Consider the following 18,427-nt stretch of genomic DNA (forward strand, 5'->3'; position numbering starts at 1 on the left):
ATCTTTATCAAAAGTCGGCCACTGCAATCACACCGGTTTGCCATATTGTGCACGGAAATGGGGAGCTTCTCCTGCATACTGAAGTCCGGAGCTTTCACACAGCAAGGTGCTCACTCGACTTTTCAAACTGCAAGACGAAGTCAGGACATTTTGCTTGGACTCCCAGTTTTAACTGTCAGATCAATTCTATCTATCTATCTCTCCAAAAAAAAAAAAAAACAGCAGCCATGTTTCATGTCTACAGTAAGATAGAAGCCACCATAAGGAAGCTCGAGCTGTGGGACAGAATAGTGGGTCGAAACAACAACAAGTCCTTGGACAATCTGTGTGATTTTGTCACCAATGAGAAGAGGCGGATCCTGGCTTCAGTGGCATGTGCAATCAGAGAGCACCTGAAAATCCTAAAGATGCAGCTCCAGGAATACTTCCCTGTGCTCAGTGAGCAACACAGCTGGATACAGAATTTGCCCCCCAAAATGAGGATGCCATCGCAGGTCTCAGGTCCAGGGAGCAGGACAGCCCCGTGGAGTTATCTTGTGGTACTGCTCTGAAACTTGTCTTGACACAGAAGCACTTGGCACATTTATGGATGGATTCACACCTATCTGTGTGAAACTGGATTTTCAGCACTTGTGGCTTTAAAGGGATAGTTCTTTTTTCTTTTTTTTTTTTTAAGTGGGGTCATATAAAGTACATAACTATAGTTGATCTGTTCCCTACCATAATCACTGATCAGTGCAGCCTCAGTTTGGAGAAGCAGACAGCCACTCCAGCCCAGACGCTCAGCTTTGTACTGTAGTGAACAGGGTCCAGAGAAAAAGCGAAATAAACCACTAAAACCGGGCTCACCTTAAAAAATCTATAACAGTTCAAGTGTATGTTGTATAGGGAAAATTCACACCACTTTACATCGCTGTCAGACAGCCCTTTCTTTTGGCATTACATTTTTGTCAACCGTCGAACCTCCGTAACCCTACGCATTAGCGCAACTGCGTAGGGATATGGAGGTTTGACGGTCTGTTAAGATTCATTTTTATCCAAAGTAAACCTCTTGTCCAGCAGCTGGGCCTCGCACTGTATTTTGCTGCTTGCAGATCGCCTGTTGCCCAGTTATGCTAATGCCTAGGGATACGGAGGTTCTACGGTTGAGAAAATGTAGTGCCCGAGCCACACGACCTCCTGTCCACCATGGTGACCTGGAAGAGGCCAGGCCACACAAGATAATTAATAATAGACAGAGAGAGGCATCAAGATTTACAGAAATATAAATATGAGGAGATAGTGAAGCAGAGGAGAGCAATGATCCAGCGGAGCCCAGGGTGTGACAATTCCAGATAAGTCAGTATTTCAAGGCAGCAGGAGCCTGGAAACGGTAGGTGGTCCTAGCGGCCCGTGGTCCATCAGAAGGGAGCCTGAATTAAAGAGAGGAGGAGGATAAAGAGGAGAAGGAGAGAGAAGAGGGTTTGAGAAATGCAAAAATATTGTTCAGAATAAACAGAGTGTTTCTCGTCGGCAGCACAATGTAAAATCTAATACTACAGGAACTCACTGAGACTGACACCTATCCACTGAAGATGCTTAGGCTTTCATGCTGACTTTCAGCTTTGCGGTCTAAAAAAACTAATGAAATGTAAGTATTTATTACATTTATATGCTGTCTGTGAGTGACATTTTGTTGATATGTTGTGTCAAGTTTTAAGTAAAGCAAGGTTTTGCTATGTAATGTTAAATTAGCTTTTGCCATAGACCGTATAGGTTAGCCAACGTGCTATGGCCCGTTAAGTTGTTGTTAGATGTATACGCACACATGTACATAGACGCTGCATTCACCACTGAATTGTATGTCAGCATTGTCGTTAAGTTGTTGGTTAAATCACTCTCCCTAGCACCAGCTTGGAAACCCCACAAAATGATGTGTGGAAACAGGTAAAACATATATTTTCATTTTCTTTTGTGCAATTTATATTAAAACTATTCTAAATCAAAATACTTTTAGTAAAAGTCATGTAACAGAATTGCATTTTTTCATTCAACATTTGTGGTTCTTCGTGCTTTAGCCATATTATTTTTGTGGCATTCATGCCAATAAAGCAAATTTGAATAGAATTGAATTAATAAACCTTTAGATTCTTGCCTATAGACTGATAATAGTTTATAAATGAGCAAAAAATACAGATTTCATCAAATTTTATTGCCAATGGGAATTTAAATTTATGTTTTCCTCACAGAAATTTTTTGTTTTTCAAGCTAGCTATCTCCCTCTGTTAATCAGAATCAGAATCAGAATCAGAAAAAGCTTTATTGCCAAGTACGATGTTACACATACGAGGAATTTGTTGTGGTGATATTGGTGCATGCCTCAAATAACTATTAAGTGAAAATATAAAAAATTAACAATATAAACTATTTAAAGAATAGAAAATATAACAAATTAACAATATAAACTATTTTAAAAAGTAGAAAATATAACTATACAATATAAATATATATACACAATCTGTTTTTTGGGTAAAAGGATAAAAGGAGCAGACCAGCTGGCAGTGAACAATTACAAGAATGATGTGCAAATGAAAATGTGCAAATGAACAGGATGTTCAAGGTGAGCATTAATGTAACGCATAAAGTTATGGTGCTGTCAGTGTGACAGTAGAGTCAGTGGTAGAGGTGGAGTGTGAGGAGTGTCAGGGGGGATTCAGGCCTTGTTGATAAGGCTGACAGCAGACGGGAAGAAACTGTTCTTGTGGCGTGAGGTTTTGGTCCTGATGGACCGCAGCCTCCTGCCAGAGGGGAGCGTCTCAAAGAGTTTGTGACCGGGATGGGAGGGATCAGCAACAATCTTTCCTGCACGCCTCAGGGTCCTGGAGGTGTACAGGTCCTGAAGAGATGGGAGGTTGCAGCCAATCACCTTCTCTGCTGACCGAATGACACGCTGCAGCCTGCCCTTGTCCTTGGCGGTGGCAGCAGCGTACCAGATGGTGATGGAGGAGGTGAGGATGGACTCAATGATGGCTGTGTAGAAGTGCACCATCATTGTCTTCGGCAGACTGAATTTCTGCAGCTGCCGCAGGAAGTACATCCTCTGCTGTGCTTTCTTGGTGAGGGAGCTAATGTTCAGCTCCCACTTGAGGTCCTGGGAGATGATTGTTCCCAGGAAGCGGAAAGACTCCACAGTGTCAATAGTGGAGTCACAGAGGGTGATGGGGGCAGGTGAGGCTGAGTTCTTCCTGTAGTCCACAACCATCTCCACTGTCTTTAGAGCATTGAGCTCAAGGCTGTTCTGGTTACACCAGGTCACCAGGTGGTCAACCTCCCACCTGTAGGCAGACTCGTCACCATCAGAGATGAGTCCGATGAGGGTGGTGTCGTCCGCAAACTTCAGGAGCTTGACGGACTGGTGACTGGAGGTGCAGCTGTTGGTGTACAGGGAGAAGAGCAGAGGAGAAAGAATACAGCCCTGGGGGGATCCGGTACTGATAGTCTGTGCATCGGAGATGTGTTTTCCCAGCTTTACACACTGTTTCCTGTCTGACAGGAAGTCAGTAATCCACCTGCTGGTGGAGTCAGGCACGTTCAGCTGGGAGAGCTTCTCCTGTAGCAGAGCTGGGATGATGGTGTTGAAAGCAGAGCTGAAATCCACAAACAGGATCCTGGCGTAGGTTCCTGTAGAGTCCAGGTGCTGGAGGATATAGTGGAGGGCCAGGTTGACAGCATCGTCTACAGACCTGTTGGCTCTGTAGGCAAACTGCAGGGGGTCCAGGAGAGGGTCGGTGATGTCCTTGAGGTGAGAGAGCACAAGGCGCTCAAAGGACTTCATGACCACAGAGGTCAGGGCGACGGGTCTGAAGTCGTTAAGTCCGGTGGTCCTTGGCTTCTTGGGGACAGGGATGATGGTTGAGGTCTTGAAGCAGGCTGGCACGTGACAGGTCTCCAGTGAGGTGTTAAAAATGTCTGTGAACACTGGGGACAGCTGATCAGCACAGTGCTTCAGGGAGGATGGGGAGACCGAATCCGGTCCAGCAGCACAATCTGTCTCCTCTGTCAATAAACTCTATTCAGCTCTGTTAAATAACAGGTGTTATTTCCCTTAGGTAACATTACTAAACTAATTTCTAAACAGCTTATCATTTGAATATTAACTAGAGCCTATATATTAAAGCTCAGATTAATTCTGAAAAAAAAAAAAAAAAAAAAAAAAACTGTCCAAAATTCATTTTCTTCATGTAAGACCACGTCTAGGAATGGGCTGCTGCAGCTTCTGATTCATTAGAATGTAACAGATTCATGCAGGTAGTGCCCTTTGCTGTTCCTGTGGCCCTGTGATGGTAAACCCTAAATTGAGATAACCTGGTTACCTCTTGCTAGAAGTGGAGCTGCCTGGCTTCAGCACTGGTGCCTCGACTGCTGACTTGGACTCCTGTAGTGGAAATTCTCCTTGTAAGGTTTGCCCTTAGAGCTGCAGAGTCTCTGAAGAATTTCAGACCTCAGCATATGAATCAGATCTCTTTAATAACACGCAGCATGGAGGGAAGGCAAAAGCATTCTCTCCCATCATCTAAAATGTTTCCACTTAAGTACAGAAACAGAGAGGAGGTTACCGTCATTTACAACAGACATAAATCATTTTCTTTCCAAAACAGTGACCCTTTGATGTTTTAGTTAAGACAGTTAATGTCAGCGTATCTACATATCTGAATCCTCCCATGTGGAGGATGTGCCCCACCTTTGGCTTTCTGGCACCTCAATCAAAAAGGCATTCGCTCCTCCTCCTCTCACATCCTGCTCCTGTCTTTACAGCATATTGATCACTGACAGGAAAACTATGTACTTTCTTACACTCCTCTTCAGCACAGAGTTCATCTGACCAGTCAGGGCCATTTTTGTTACTTGCCTCAACTGTTTTGTTTTTACTATTTAAATTCCAGTCATGCTGCTTTTTAACTCCCAATCTCACTGCATTCAATGGCTTACTAGTTCATGTTGGCTGTCACATTCATTGGCATGTGGGTCACGTCATGTTACATTTAGCCAAGGTCCAACCTAATCTAAGGATAACTGTGGTATAAATTAACAGAAAGAATGTATGACTTGTGCATTGTTGAGGTGATTTGGAAGTCTCAGAGTCCTTCGCACTTACAGAAGTAAAGATAAAATGCAGAGTTTGTGGGTATACTGGAGTCCCCTGGTGTTACTGAATGTGAAATGACATTGACACAAAGTTACCCACATAGTTTGTGTTCTTCCGGTTACTATTATGTTACAAGACTGGAGAGTCAAAATGCCATGACATTAAACCATTTGATATTTGACTGTGTCAGTGTATTTGTGTTCTAATAAACTAAAACTATATTCGAGGACTACTGAAGCTTAAAGGGTTTATTAAGTTTATTCATTGATTCACTAAACCAATGAGCTGTCACTCAAAGCAGACTGAGTTACTGAACTTGCTTCTCAACCAGGTTTGTGGCGTCCTTTGAATTTTTTTTTATTTCCAAATGGACAAGTAAATGGCTCGCTGAAGCTATAGGGGAAGGCAACGGTGTAAAGATAGTAACCCCAATAACTGACAGACAGCTCTGGATAGTGGCCAGAGCTTCTGAAGGGATACACACCAGGGAGTCCAGGAAATCATACATTGTATTTCTTAGAATAAAGAAAGCAATTGAAATTTTGACAGTGGATTTATAGTATACTCTGTCATGCTTCTCAACCTCTGCAAAAGCGAGTGCCGAGCTGCTTAAGTCTGCTGTAGATTTCAGAATGGAGGGGAAATGTTCTTAGTTCATGAACATACAGAGAAGAAACTGGATAAAAGAAGAGACACTGGGAGATAACAGAAATAACTGGAATATCTGGAGTCCACCATGACTCCACTTCTTTACCCATCAGATACTGCCAAGATGGCACCAACTGGTACCATCTGAGCCTCTTGCAAGCCCTTTAGAAACTTTTGAGTAACATCACGCTGTCTTGTCTTACAAGTCAGTGGTCACAGCACATCATTTTTTAAGCTGAGATAACTTTTCATCTCTTGTGATCGATAACATCCCTTGGAGTTTTACGAATTGACTCCAGGCATTAGGCTCCAGAGGGTCTGGTTCTAATTCAGAATTTCTAGCAGACCGTAAGCAGCTGAGCAGTACTGGTTACAGTACTGACATTTATAGACGACACAGTAAATCCACAAGATGCTGTTTTGAAAGAAAATTACAAAACAAATTAACACATCTGAAGTAGGTTCTCTGTTCTCCACTCAGTGGCTTCTTTCAGTCATCTTCAAGAATATCATATGGTAACATAAGCGATGTCAACATATAGATGAGATTAGCAGCATTTAATAACTTTACTGTCATATTGTTTCTCTATGACATAGTACATTTATCATTCATGCTGAGGGCCTAATTTCAGGCTCATGCAGAGTCTTTCTACAGCATGTTCAACTCACTGGAGTCAGGCTGCAGTATCTTAAACGTAACTATGAGCTTAGTTGATTTTCTAAACCAGGGATAACAAAGGGCATATATTACAGGGTTTAAGCAGGAGTTGAAATAATACAAACATATTACAAAGGCAGCAGATGAAGCATTAAGCAAGTTATCTTGGCCTGTCAGAGCAACACAATAATATGGACAGAGACATATTAGAAACAAAACCACAACAACTCCAAGAGTTCTGGCTGCTTTCATTTCAGATTTCTTTGCAGTGACTTTCCCTGATTGTGTGACAGCTGCAATATGAGACCGCATGGCACGAGCCTGAGACACAGCCACCACAAATATTCTCATATACAAAACCACAATAACACTAATGGGAACAATGAAGGAAAAGGTGAGATCTGCAAGTCCTGCAATGTAGTTAATAAAAAATATGCACTCTCCAATGCAGGAGTGATACCTGCCTGGTTGTTTCAATATATCCTTCAGGATCAGACTTTGAAAAATTACAGAACATATCCAACACAGACAAACACACACTTGAACTCTTTTTTGTGTGATTTCACTGTAGTAATGTAGAGGATGACAAATAGCCACATAGCGGTCAACAGATACAAGCACCATGGTTCCTACTGACGCTGAGGCAATGATATATGCTACATACTGATACAGAGTACAAATGAGGTCACCGAGGAACCAGCAGCCGTCTATGAGGACAATTTGAAAGAACATGAGGAGGCCAACGAAGAAATCTGAGACAGCCAGAGAGAGGAGGAGGAGGTTGGTGGGGGTGTGGAGCTGCCTGGAGAGGAAGAACAGCATGAATTTAACATATTAATCATCATTCAGAGAACAGCAAATCGAGCGTATGATTGAAATATGATCAGATTACTATTTCTCAGTTTATATGTCGATACATTTTACTACTATTTATTATTTTCATATATTTATGAATGTCTACTTGAAGTGGGAGATAGAGATGATGACCAGCAGGTTAAGAGCTGCAGTGAGCAGAGCGATGAAGGACAGCAGAATGTAAATCAGCATGGTCTCAAAGTGAGGACGTATTGGCTTCCTGCAGGAGCTGTTGAGGAGTTGTGGAAAGCAGAGGTCAGTTTCCTCCAAGGTCTCCATCACTAGAGAGAGGAGAACCTGCTGAGCTCTGGTAGCTTTTTAACTAAAGGTTTCCGTCATACAACTCATTTATCCTTCCAGCCCAGCCCTCCTTCCTCCTCACCTCTGCTGCTTTGTCCCTCTCCATAGAGAGTGAAGTATTATGCCTTCAATGTTCACCCTCCTCAATGTTGGTGACTCTGGTTTATGTTTATGTTTTATGTTTACCCAGCTTTTCCCAACTGGTAGAAATTACATAAACAGTAATAACTTCTTTTATTCAGTTTCAGGAGGTCTAATCTGCAAACCCAAACACAAAGCAAATTTTGCTTCATGTTTTGTGTGTGTTTGATTACAGAGTGATTTTGTTTACTTGCCCCAAAGAGGTATAACCCTTTATTGTGTGTAACCCCTATCAAAATACAGCTTTGGGTTTACTGACTATTATTTGTTTGTATGGCCTCATAGTAAATAATTTTCATTTCAGTATCTGAATTTATGAGGAGAACTGTGTTTTAAGTTGACTGTAGTTGCTTAATCCTCTGGGGTCCAGGGTGTAATTGGCTGTTTTTGACTATTTTTGATTTTACCATTATATTTCACCTTAAAAAATGTTTACCTTGCCTTGTTTGGTGTCATTATTTTCATCAACATGTGTGACTGTACAGTTATTTCTTTTTTTCATTTTGACATGTATTATGACAATGGACATAAAATCACAAAAAAATCATAAAATCCGAGTAGGAAAAAGTTAGATTTTTTTACTGCGAAAACCACAAAGATGTTTAACGAACCATTCTTATTACTTATAATGCAAATATTAATTGTTGTTTGCTAAATGCATGTGCATTTAAATGCAGGCAATGCCTCAGGCTCAGTTCTCCCTCATCTCCTTCCAGCTCAATGATAAGCAGCACCTCCTTCCACATTCAGCAGTCTCGTCATTGTTTTGACTCATTAAACACGAAAAAATGACTACGCTACACATTAATACACTACACCAAACCCTACATAACACACTAACTATACACTCCAAACACGCTAAATCTCTCAACTCTCAATGACAGCTCTTCTCTTCTATCCCCAATGACAGCCAGTGACCCTCCCACAACTTCCCCTTGTTTCTCAACAATGATGAAATCATGTGTTTTGCCATATAATTTTGTGATTGGTTGGTGTGGTGCCTTTTTTACACATTTCCAAATGGAGTTTCATGATCAATTGATGCCATCTGTAACAAAAGACAGGAAAGGTCTGAGTGTTAGATGTTTGTTCATCACATAGAAAGAAAGGTAGCACACATCACAGGACCCATCAGTGTTGTGGTCACACTCAACTTGGCCCTGAACAGACACTCCACAGCAAAACCTGTGGAGGGAAAAAACTAAATAGCAAAGTCAGTCTCCAAAACACATGTACCATACTTACATGTGTAACCAGTGTAGTGTAACAAGTTGGATTTGGCAATTTCACTTTGAAAGTAAAAGCCTGTAATTGTTAGATTAACACATTTTAACTTTCAATGCACATGGAACAAGTATTAGCGACAGCGTGAGTGAAACAATTACCGCTGAAAAATAATGACACATATACTAAGTACAGAACCCTGTGGCTGACAATTTAGGCATGGTGGTGTGGTACTGTATACATTACAGCATGGGTCAAACCTGTAGGAGATGCGCTGCCCCTCACAGGTAATATCTACCAGAAATAGCGAGGATATATTCAAAATCTTTATCCCATACAGGTTTGCTCTCGTGTGGCTTCTCAAGATTTGCTGTAAACAATGATGCACCTCAGAATCACAGATATTTTGCAACCAACACAAATGGAAAAACTGTTAAACTATATTCTTACAGAAACTCTGACACTTACTCCTGCCAGCTCTTGATGTCTCTTGCTGAAGACATTAGGCTCTCTGGTGTCAGCTCTTGCAGTTGGAGATGTCAACAATGAAGCCAGCAATGCTGATCGTGGATTCAGGATCATCGTTCACCATCGGGGGAAAACAGCAATGTCACGAGTACTGCTCATCATTTGATAGGGATATGCAAAGAAACACACATATCTGTGAAACATACAGTATCTGCTGTGTTACACTTGCGCAATGTTGACACTGTCCATAGGGGTCCCAAATGACTTTATGCAAATCGAACAGAAACACAGGCTGTGTCCGAAATCACTCACTACTCCCTACATAGTGCACTACATAGTGACTACGTTATTTTGTAGTGCAGTCCAAATGTCTAGTGGGAAATATTATACCCTTTATAGTGCACTCAAAGTATCCCATAATGCATCGCGAAAAGTAGTGTACAACTGATGGTCACTAACTGAGCAATATTTACCATCATGCATTGCGCTGAGTGAAAAAATGGTGAATGAACGACGCATAGTGGTTGCGGAGCAGGAGCTAATCTTTAAATGTGAGTAATGTTAATTTCAATATAACTTTCCGATTAACATTTGAGGCTATGTTGAAGTGTGTGTTAACCGTTGCTTAGTAGTATGTATGCCATCATTTATGGCATAATTCGTAGCTAGCGACGCTCGCTAAGACTCAGTGCAGGTGGTGGGAGAGAGCAGGATGATGGAAAAGCTGTCATCGCTGCTGGCGCAGGAGTCCCACCCCCTGCAGGGCACTATCTCAGCACTGGGCAGCTCCTTCAGGAACAGACTGATACACCCTAAGTGTGTGAAGGAGAGGTATCACAGGTCCTTCCTTCCTGCTGCTGTCAGACTTTACAACCAGCACTGCTCCCAATAGCCTATAGACCTCAGCCTGTACCCTGCACTGTGCAGTATGTCTGCACAAGGTCACTTCTGTTCTGGTCAATTTCCACAACACCCATATTTATTCCATATTTATTATCTGTATTTAAAATCTATGTTTAAAAAACAAACAAACAAAAAAACAAACAAAAAAACAAAAACAAAATAAAAACTGCTGTTAATTTTGCACTACATCATGTAAATATGTATATATGTCTATTTCTTCCCCTTTTCATTTTATTGCTTATTTTTTGCTATTGTTCCTGTTATTGTAATATGTTTCTGTTTTTGTAATATTATGTTGCTGCTGTGACAAACAAATTTCCCCATCTGCAGGACATTAAACAATTTCTGATTCTGATTCTGAGATGTGCACACAACAGAATTTTTACAGACTTGGAGCCTGTTTTGCAAAGCATGCAGGAAGTGTTGCGCTTGTTAGAAGCCAAAAATCAGCCAACACATGGATTCAAGCCATATCTGGTGAACAACTTCAGTGACTATAGTGACATTTCGGACGAGGATCTCAGAAGACTAATCACTGATTTCATCCAGCAGTTTCCTAATTCTGGAATAAAAAGTGTCGGTGGATATCTCAACAGTATTGGAATAAAGTGAGCATTTATACAACACAAATAAAGAAATTATGTTTGTGTATGAGTTTATGACTGTATGAGTTAACTTTTTCTTCTCAAGGGTTCAAAGATCTCAAGTGATGGAAACTTTGAGACTTGTTGAACCTGTTAGCACAATTTGTCATAGGCTTGGAAATAAAATCATTCCGAGAAGAGTGTATTCAGTACCAGCACCTATGGCTCTGTGGCACATTGACGGAAATCATAAGTTGGTTCAGTCAGACTTTCATCAAAAAAAAAAACAAAAAAAAATGTTATAAGAGCTAAGTATTTCCTTCTAAATAATAAGGAAGTATAACTGATTTTTTTTTTTTTTCTGTTCTAGTTGGAGAAATGTGATCCATGAAGGAATTAATGGCTACAGCAGAACAATTATGTACCTCACTGCAAGTGAAAATAATAGAGCCTCCCTGTTCTCACAGCTTTTCTTGGAGCTGTCCATCAGTTTGGAATTCCAACAAGGGTCTGCAGTGATCAAGGAGGGGAGAATGTAGATGTGGCTCGCCTCATGCTCGAGCATCCCCCACGAGGACCAGGTATATTATTACTGCTTTCGCTCTTTTAGAATCCAGTAATGTAGTCATTGAAAAACCAGAACACATTTATACACTTGTGCTGAACTTTGCTTATTTATAAGTAATGCTTTGTGCACTTCTAATGTAATTTCTGTTCTTTCTATCTCAGAAAGAAGAAGTTTTATAACGGGACACAGTATTCATAATCAAAGAATCGAGAGGCTATGGAGAGATACTTGCTGTATGGTAGCTCACCATCACAGAACACCATTTCAGCATCTGTTTGCCACAGGTGCTTTACAATCTGACAATGAGCTTGACCTGATTTGTCTGCATTATGTGATACTTCCCCGAATAAATAGACATTTGCAGCTTTTCAAGCAAGCATAGGACCCCCATTCCCTTTCCGAGGAGCAATGAAGATCACCTCAACAACTGTGGATTGCAGGGCAATTAATGGCTAACAATCCAATCTCTGACCCCATCAATGATCAAGTCTGTCTTAGAATTATCTTCACTTGAAGTAACACATTTTAAAGGTTGTGTATATATTACGATCAACTCCATCACGTACTGTATGTATGTGTTGCCATGGAGCAATTATGAATTTACTGCTCAAGTTGCTCACTTACTTCCAGCAAGGAGGTTTTTTTTTTTGTTGCTGTTTAGTCTGTCAAGAGTTTTTCAGGAAACTTGGTGGAGGGGTGTAGGATGGACCAATGCATAAACATTGTCAACAAATTGTTTTTAAGGTATTTTTCTGGACTTTGGACTTTGAGCATTCTCCAGGTACAGTTTTCACTGAGATACCTTCCCAAACATCTTTGTGACCACATCACATTTTGCTTTCATATAGGGGGAAGACTATGTAATCGACTGGGAAGGACCAACACCAGTAGACCAAGAAGGGGCCATCAACGTTGCTGAGACACCTGATGCTCTAAAGAAACTTGTTTACCAACACTTCCAGGGAAGAATTGAACCCCTCAACGACAGCATGTGTTTTGGGGTGGACATTCTTTCGGTGGCAGTACAACTTGCAAGGCAGAGATTTAATGATCATTAAAGGGATAGTTTTTTGAAGTGGTGTGATATAAAGTACATATCTATAGTTCCCTACCGTAATCACTGATCAGCGCAGCCTCAGTTTAGAGAAGTAGAGAGCCGCTCCAGCCCAGACACTCACCTTTGTACTGCAGTGATCGGGGTCTAGAGAAAAAGCAAAATTAACCACCTAAAACAAGACTCGCCTTAAAAAATGTATAACATTTCAAGTGTACATTGTATGGGGAAAATTCACACCGCTTTACATCTCCGTCAGACCTGCCTTTCTTTTGGCACTACATTTTTTCTACTCGCAGATCAGCTGTTGCCCCGTTTGCTAATGCGTACAGATACGCTGCTGGAGCTGTCAAGCTCTGGAGGAGCCAGCTCTGGGCAGAGGCCAGAGCTTCTGGAGGGATATGCACGAGGTAGTCCAGAAAAACACAATTATTATTATTGTTTATTTATTAAAGAATAAAATTGAAAATTCAATAGTGGATTCACAGTATATTCTCTCTCGCTTGTCAACCTCTGGGACAGCTAGCACAGGGCTGCTTAAGTTTGCTGTAGATATCTGAATGGGGGGAAATGTTCTTACTTCATGAACATACACAGAGGAGACCTGAAAAAAGAAGGGACACTGGAGGATAACAAAACCAACTGGAATATCTGGAGTCCACCAAGGCTTCACTTCTTTGCTCTTAGATACTGCCAAGAAGTCGATGACTGATACCGTCCACTCTAAGCATCTCGCAAGACCTTCAGAAACCTATGAGTAATATCAGGCTGGCTTGTTTTACAGTCAGTGGTCACAGCACATCATTTTGAAAGCTGGGATAACTTTCCATCTCTCCTGACAGATAACACCCCTTCAAGTTTTTCCAAAATGTGGGTCTGGCTCTAATTCAGAATTTCTAGCCAACCCTAAGCAGCTGAGCAGTGGCTCCTGTCCCCCACTCTGTTCTGCCCTCCACACAATCCTCCATGAAAGTGTTTTTTTAATAGAGAGCCTGCTGGCAAAACTTAATTACTGAAATGTTTTTGTTAGTGTTCACATACAAAATAGCCACATTGAAGACCTAGCCCTAGATTACCACTGAAGACACAGTACCTGCTAACATCTGTGGGTTACAGTCTTCCATCACGTATTAAATAGGGTGCACTTTCAGACAAGATTCTTCTAATGTGGATATTAACATCGGAAAAATACGACTACAAGTTGGGAATGAAAACTTGTGGATTCCTTTATGAGCCATCCTGCTTAACAAACTGCTATTACAACGAAAATAGGTTAAAGTCCTAATATTTACAGACTACACAGTAGTCTACACACTGTATTTCAGGCTCATGCAGATTCTTTCTACAGTATGTTTGCTTTACTGGAGTCAGGCTGCAGTATCTTAAATGTAACTATGAGCTTAGTTGATTTTCTAAACCAGGGATAACAAAGGGCATATACAACAGGGTTTAAGCAGGAGTTAAAATAGTACAGACATATTACAAAGGCAGCAGATGAAGGACTGAGCAAGCTATCTTGGCCTGTAAGAGCAACACAATAATATGGACAGAGACATATTAGAAACAAAACTACGACAACACCAAGAGTCCCGGCTGCTTTCAATTCAGATTTCTTTGCAGTTATTTTCCCTGATTGTGTGACAGCTGTAATATGAGACCGCATGGCACGAGCCTGAGACACAGCCACCACAAATATTCTCATATACAAAACCACAATAACACTAATGGGAACAATAAAGGTAAAAGTAAGATCTGCAAGTCCTGCAATGAAGTTAATGAAAAATGCACACTCCCCAATGCAGGAGTGATACCTGCCTGGTTGTTTCAATATATCCTTCAGGATCAGACTTTGAAAAATTACAGAACATATCCAACACAGACAAACACACACTTGAACTTTTACTTGTGTGATTTCACTGTAGTAATGCAGAGGATGACAAATAGCCACATAGCGGTCAACAGATATGAGAACCATGGTTCCTGCTGAAGCTGAAGCAATAACATAATCTAAATACTGATACAGAGTACACATTAGGTCACCGAGGAACCAGCAGCCGTCTATCAGGACAATTTGAAAGAACATGAGGAGGCCAACGAAGAAATCTGAGACAGCCAGAGAGAGGAGGAGGAGGTTGGTGGGGGTGTGGAGCTGCCTGGAGAGGAAGAACAGCATGAATTTATCAATATTTATAGCATCAACTACCATTGAGATAAAAGCAGATTGAGCATATGAATGAAATTCAATAGGATCACTGTTTCTCACAGTTTAATAACAGCCAATACTTTTTTATTACTATCTATTGTTTTCATATATTAATGAATGTCTACTTGAAGTGGGAGATAGAGATGATGACCAGCAGGTTAAGAGCTGCAGTGAGCAGAGCGATGAAGGACAGCAGAATGTAAATCAGCATGGTCTCAAAGTGAGGACGTATTGGCTTCCTGCAGGAGCTGTTGAGGAGTTGTGGAAAGCAGAGGTCAGTGTTCTCCAAGGTCTCCATCACCAGAGAGAGGAGAACCTGCTGAGCTCTGACAGCTTTTTGACCAAAGTTTTCCATCATACAACTCATTTATCACTGTCCTTCCAGCCCAGCCCTCCTTCCTCCTCACCTCTGCTGCTTTGTTCCTCTCCATAGAGAGTGAAGTATTATGCCTTCTTTGTTCATCCTCCTCAGTGTTGGTGACTCTGGTTTATGTTTATCTCCACCTTTGGCTATCTGCCAGGTGTCAAAGGTCAAAGCTGGCTGAGCTCAAGTGGCAAATATTGCTCTTTGTGGGAGCACATTCTTGCCTTAATCTTTGTACACCTACGACTATCCCAGCTGGCAGAAAGTCCATGAACTTATTCCTGGAAATGCACGTAAAATGATCCCAAAACACCTATTCTAGGCTAGTATTTGTGGCTTACTTGCTTAATCACTGCTAATCACATATGGACATGGAGGCAAGGATACAGTACGAGCCTGATCTTTACTGGCAACAAAATCATAAAACTCAACAGACACAAACAGTGGATCACAGATCTGAGCAGTAGTGCACTCTAACACAGTTGAGCACCAAGTGCTTGATGCAATATACCACATCCCTCTTTTCCAACTAAGAAGTGGCCTTCTATTCAGTTACCTCAAGCGTTAACTCCTCACTTGCCATTAACCCTAGGGCATCAACACTGATCAAGTCTTTTCTACTTGCATATTTCAGTGATCAATAAAGCATGTTTTCGATTAACAATTGGCTTTCATTAATCACCACTAACCACTTTCCTGTGAAGAATTCTGTTGGATAAAACCTGTAAACATTTTGAACATTCAACATTTTTGAAACATTTGAAGTTATGCACTCCTTATTCTCTCCTCCTTTTCTTTCTTTCTTTTTAACAGTACATTTAATGAAAGATGACACAAAATGTCCACGATATCACCCTTCGTACCTGGCAGGGCATCTAACTGCTCTGCCGCTCCTGGCGTAGCATGTTGGTGTACTGCCTGTAGTCAAAGGAGGAGGGTTTGGTGGTGGGTCTTTTGGTGATGAGTCCACTGACACAGGTTGTACCCCTGAGTCCAAATGTTCGTCAAGGTCAGTGTCTCTGAACAAGCTTGGGTGTATTTTCCTCAGGTGTTGCCTGTTCCTCCTTTGAGTCCTCCCTGCTGCACAGTGTAGGAGCATGGTTCATCTCGCTGTCGGATGACAACCGCAGGCTCCTAGCTGCGCCATGTCTGCATGTGTATGGTGTCTCCAGGGGCCAACACTGGCAGAGGCTTTGCACCTTGGTCATAGTGTTGCTTTTGGCAGGACTATAAGTCCAGTATTTTGCTATGAGTATGCTATAGGACTGACTGTGTCAGCACAGCATTGGACCGTGGAAGTGTGCTCTGTAGAACTCTTCCCATCAACATTTATGCAGGTGACTCATTCTATCCTGTCACCGGTGTGTTCCACAGTGACAGCAACACCAGATGCGGGTCAGTGCCAGTCTGTGTTGCTTTCTTCAGCGTATTATTTAGAGTCTTTATGGCCTGCTGCTATGGTTGGCGATCGCTTACTATCTTTCTAGGAATCCCGTGCCTGGTGGCCAGCAAGACGGTTATCATGTGCCAAGGTGAGAATTTCGGGCTTAAATCAATGCAGAACCTCCACTTGCTTCACCACACTCCAATCGTCATGTGCGGCCACATTGGGTGGCGTCCACTTACACAGGAGCACTCCATCAGGTAAGAAATAACCAGTTGACATGCCCCCAACCTCACTAATAGACCTAGCAGCCTTAAAGAGAGGGGCAAGTGTAATGTCCCGCGTCTGTTAAGCAAGAAGCTGTTACTGGGATATGCGCACCTTTGACCCTGGCTCCTTTACAAATCCTGGCTTTGGGGAAGAATCTGCCAGTGGAGATGACAGGTCACCAGGATTAAACATAAAGCTGTCAGTCAAACCAATTTCTTCTTGGTCAGAGGAGCTCTGCACACTGCTTTTAGCCATGGCCCAAGTGACAGCACAAACTGAAAACACTTCTGGGTATTTCTGTTCTAACTCGTCAAATCATCCAGAACACAGTATAGCCGTAACCTCAGGGTTAAATAACACCTTGCCACCAGCCAGGCCGTTGCCCAAAATAAATGAGACACCCTCAATCTGGAACTATGTGCTCATGCCCTGAACGACATGCTGTTAACCAGCACAAAGTCCAAGTGAATGACATGCAGGGGCACCCCAACAAACTACATGCCGAACCCCTGAACTAAGATATCAGAACTGACAGAGGGTGTGTGAGACAAAGGGAATACACCCTTTAAAATAATACACTGTGAGGCTGCAGTGTCACGCAAAATGATAATAGGAACCTGTGGACCCTCTTCCTCCAGAGACACACACCCCTTCATAATGAAGGAAGCATACGTCCCAAGATCAGACTTCCCCCTATCAGACACTTAGTTTTTTATCAGATTTATTGCTTTAGAGGGCCTGTTCTTTTTGTTCAATGTAAAACAGTTATTGATGGTATGACCAGTCTTTTTACAATGGAAACAAACTGGCTTATCCCTAGCCCCTGTATTGTCCTTACTCCATGAACTCCCTTCCACATAAGAGATTGGCCTGGCCAGCAGGATAGGTGGCTTAGACACAAAACCACTTTGTTCTGATGATGACTGGGGCTGTACGAATACATCTTTATGTGTGAGTACATATTCATCTGCAAGAACAGCAGCTTCAGACACTGGAGAAAAGTTATGTGCAAAGTAATCTCTGAGTTCTCTGAGAGGCGTGCCTGCAGATCATCAACTCATCAACCTCTGCTATTCAGTCTCTTTTATTCTTCTCCATATGATGCTAGATTGTTCCATACCAGTTGGTGATTATATCAGTACCATCCTCTATTGTGTTTCGCTGTCTTTGAAAGTATTTTCTAGCGATGAGATTTCTCTTGTGACCATGTATCAGTGTTTTTCCCTGGCTGGGCTACGTCTCATGCTCATGGTTTGTTCCCTCATGTGCAGAACCTCCAGCGCCTCTCCTTTCTGCTCATTGCTCCATGTGAGTTCCCTCCATGCTGTCACCATTTAACCCTGCCTGCCCCGCTCCCCATCCGCTACTTTCTCAAGAACTCAGTCCTGTAATAAATTCCTTTAAAACTGATTTCCAGCCTCCAATCTCTGCATTTTGGGCCTACGCCATAACACATCAAATCACATCTGTGGATGTAGCACCATGGTTCACAAAAGTCAACATCCTAATAATGAAGCTTTTTGGCTTCGACAGCTTCTCGTATTTACAAGACCACTGTGTTTCTTGACATTATTGTGCAGTGAGGTTGTAATGTTTCTATTTTGTTCTGAAATAAGGGTAATTCAATCACAGAGAATGGCTGGTTGCCTTCACTAGTCCCCCCAGGAAGCCGTGATTC

At 41.9% G+C, this 18,427-nt stretch overlaps 2 protein-coding genes across 2 annotated transcripts; both read right to left on the reverse strand.

Moving 5' to 3' along the window:
• Nucleotides 1-6,422: 6,422 nt before the first annotated feature.
• On the reverse strand, nt 6,423-7,565 carry LOC119025975 (trace amine-associated receptor 13c-like). Its single transcript, XM_037110023.1, has 2 exons — nt 7,393-7,565; nt 6,423-7,233 (listed from the first exon to the last, which is right to left on the reverse strand). Exons 1-2 carry the CDS (start codon nt 7,563-7,565, stop codon nt 6,423-6,425), a joined length of 984 nt encoding a protein of 327 aa, XP_036965918.1.
• A 6,305-nt stretch (nt 7,566-13,870) lies between these two features.
• LOC119025978 (trace amine-associated receptor 13c-like) lies at nt 13,871-15,029 on the reverse strand. Its single transcript, XM_037110026.1, has 2 exons — nt 14,857-15,029; nt 13,871-14,681 (listed from the first exon to the last, which is right to left on the reverse strand). Exons 1-2 carry the CDS (start codon nt 15,027-15,029, stop codon nt 13,871-13,873), a joined length of 984 nt encoding a protein of 327 aa, XP_036965921.1.
• Between the last annotated feature and the right edge of the window lie 3,398 nt (nt 15,030-18,427).

This window comes from Acanthopagrus latus, chromosome 9 (genome assembly GCF_904848185.1).
Source record: "Acanthopagrus latus isolate v.2019 chromosome 9, fAcaLat1.1, whole genome shotgun sequence".
In the NCBI taxonomy this organism is placed as follows: domain Eukaryota; kingdom Metazoa; phylum Chordata; class Actinopteri; order Spariformes; family Sparidae; genus Acanthopagrus; species Acanthopagrus latus.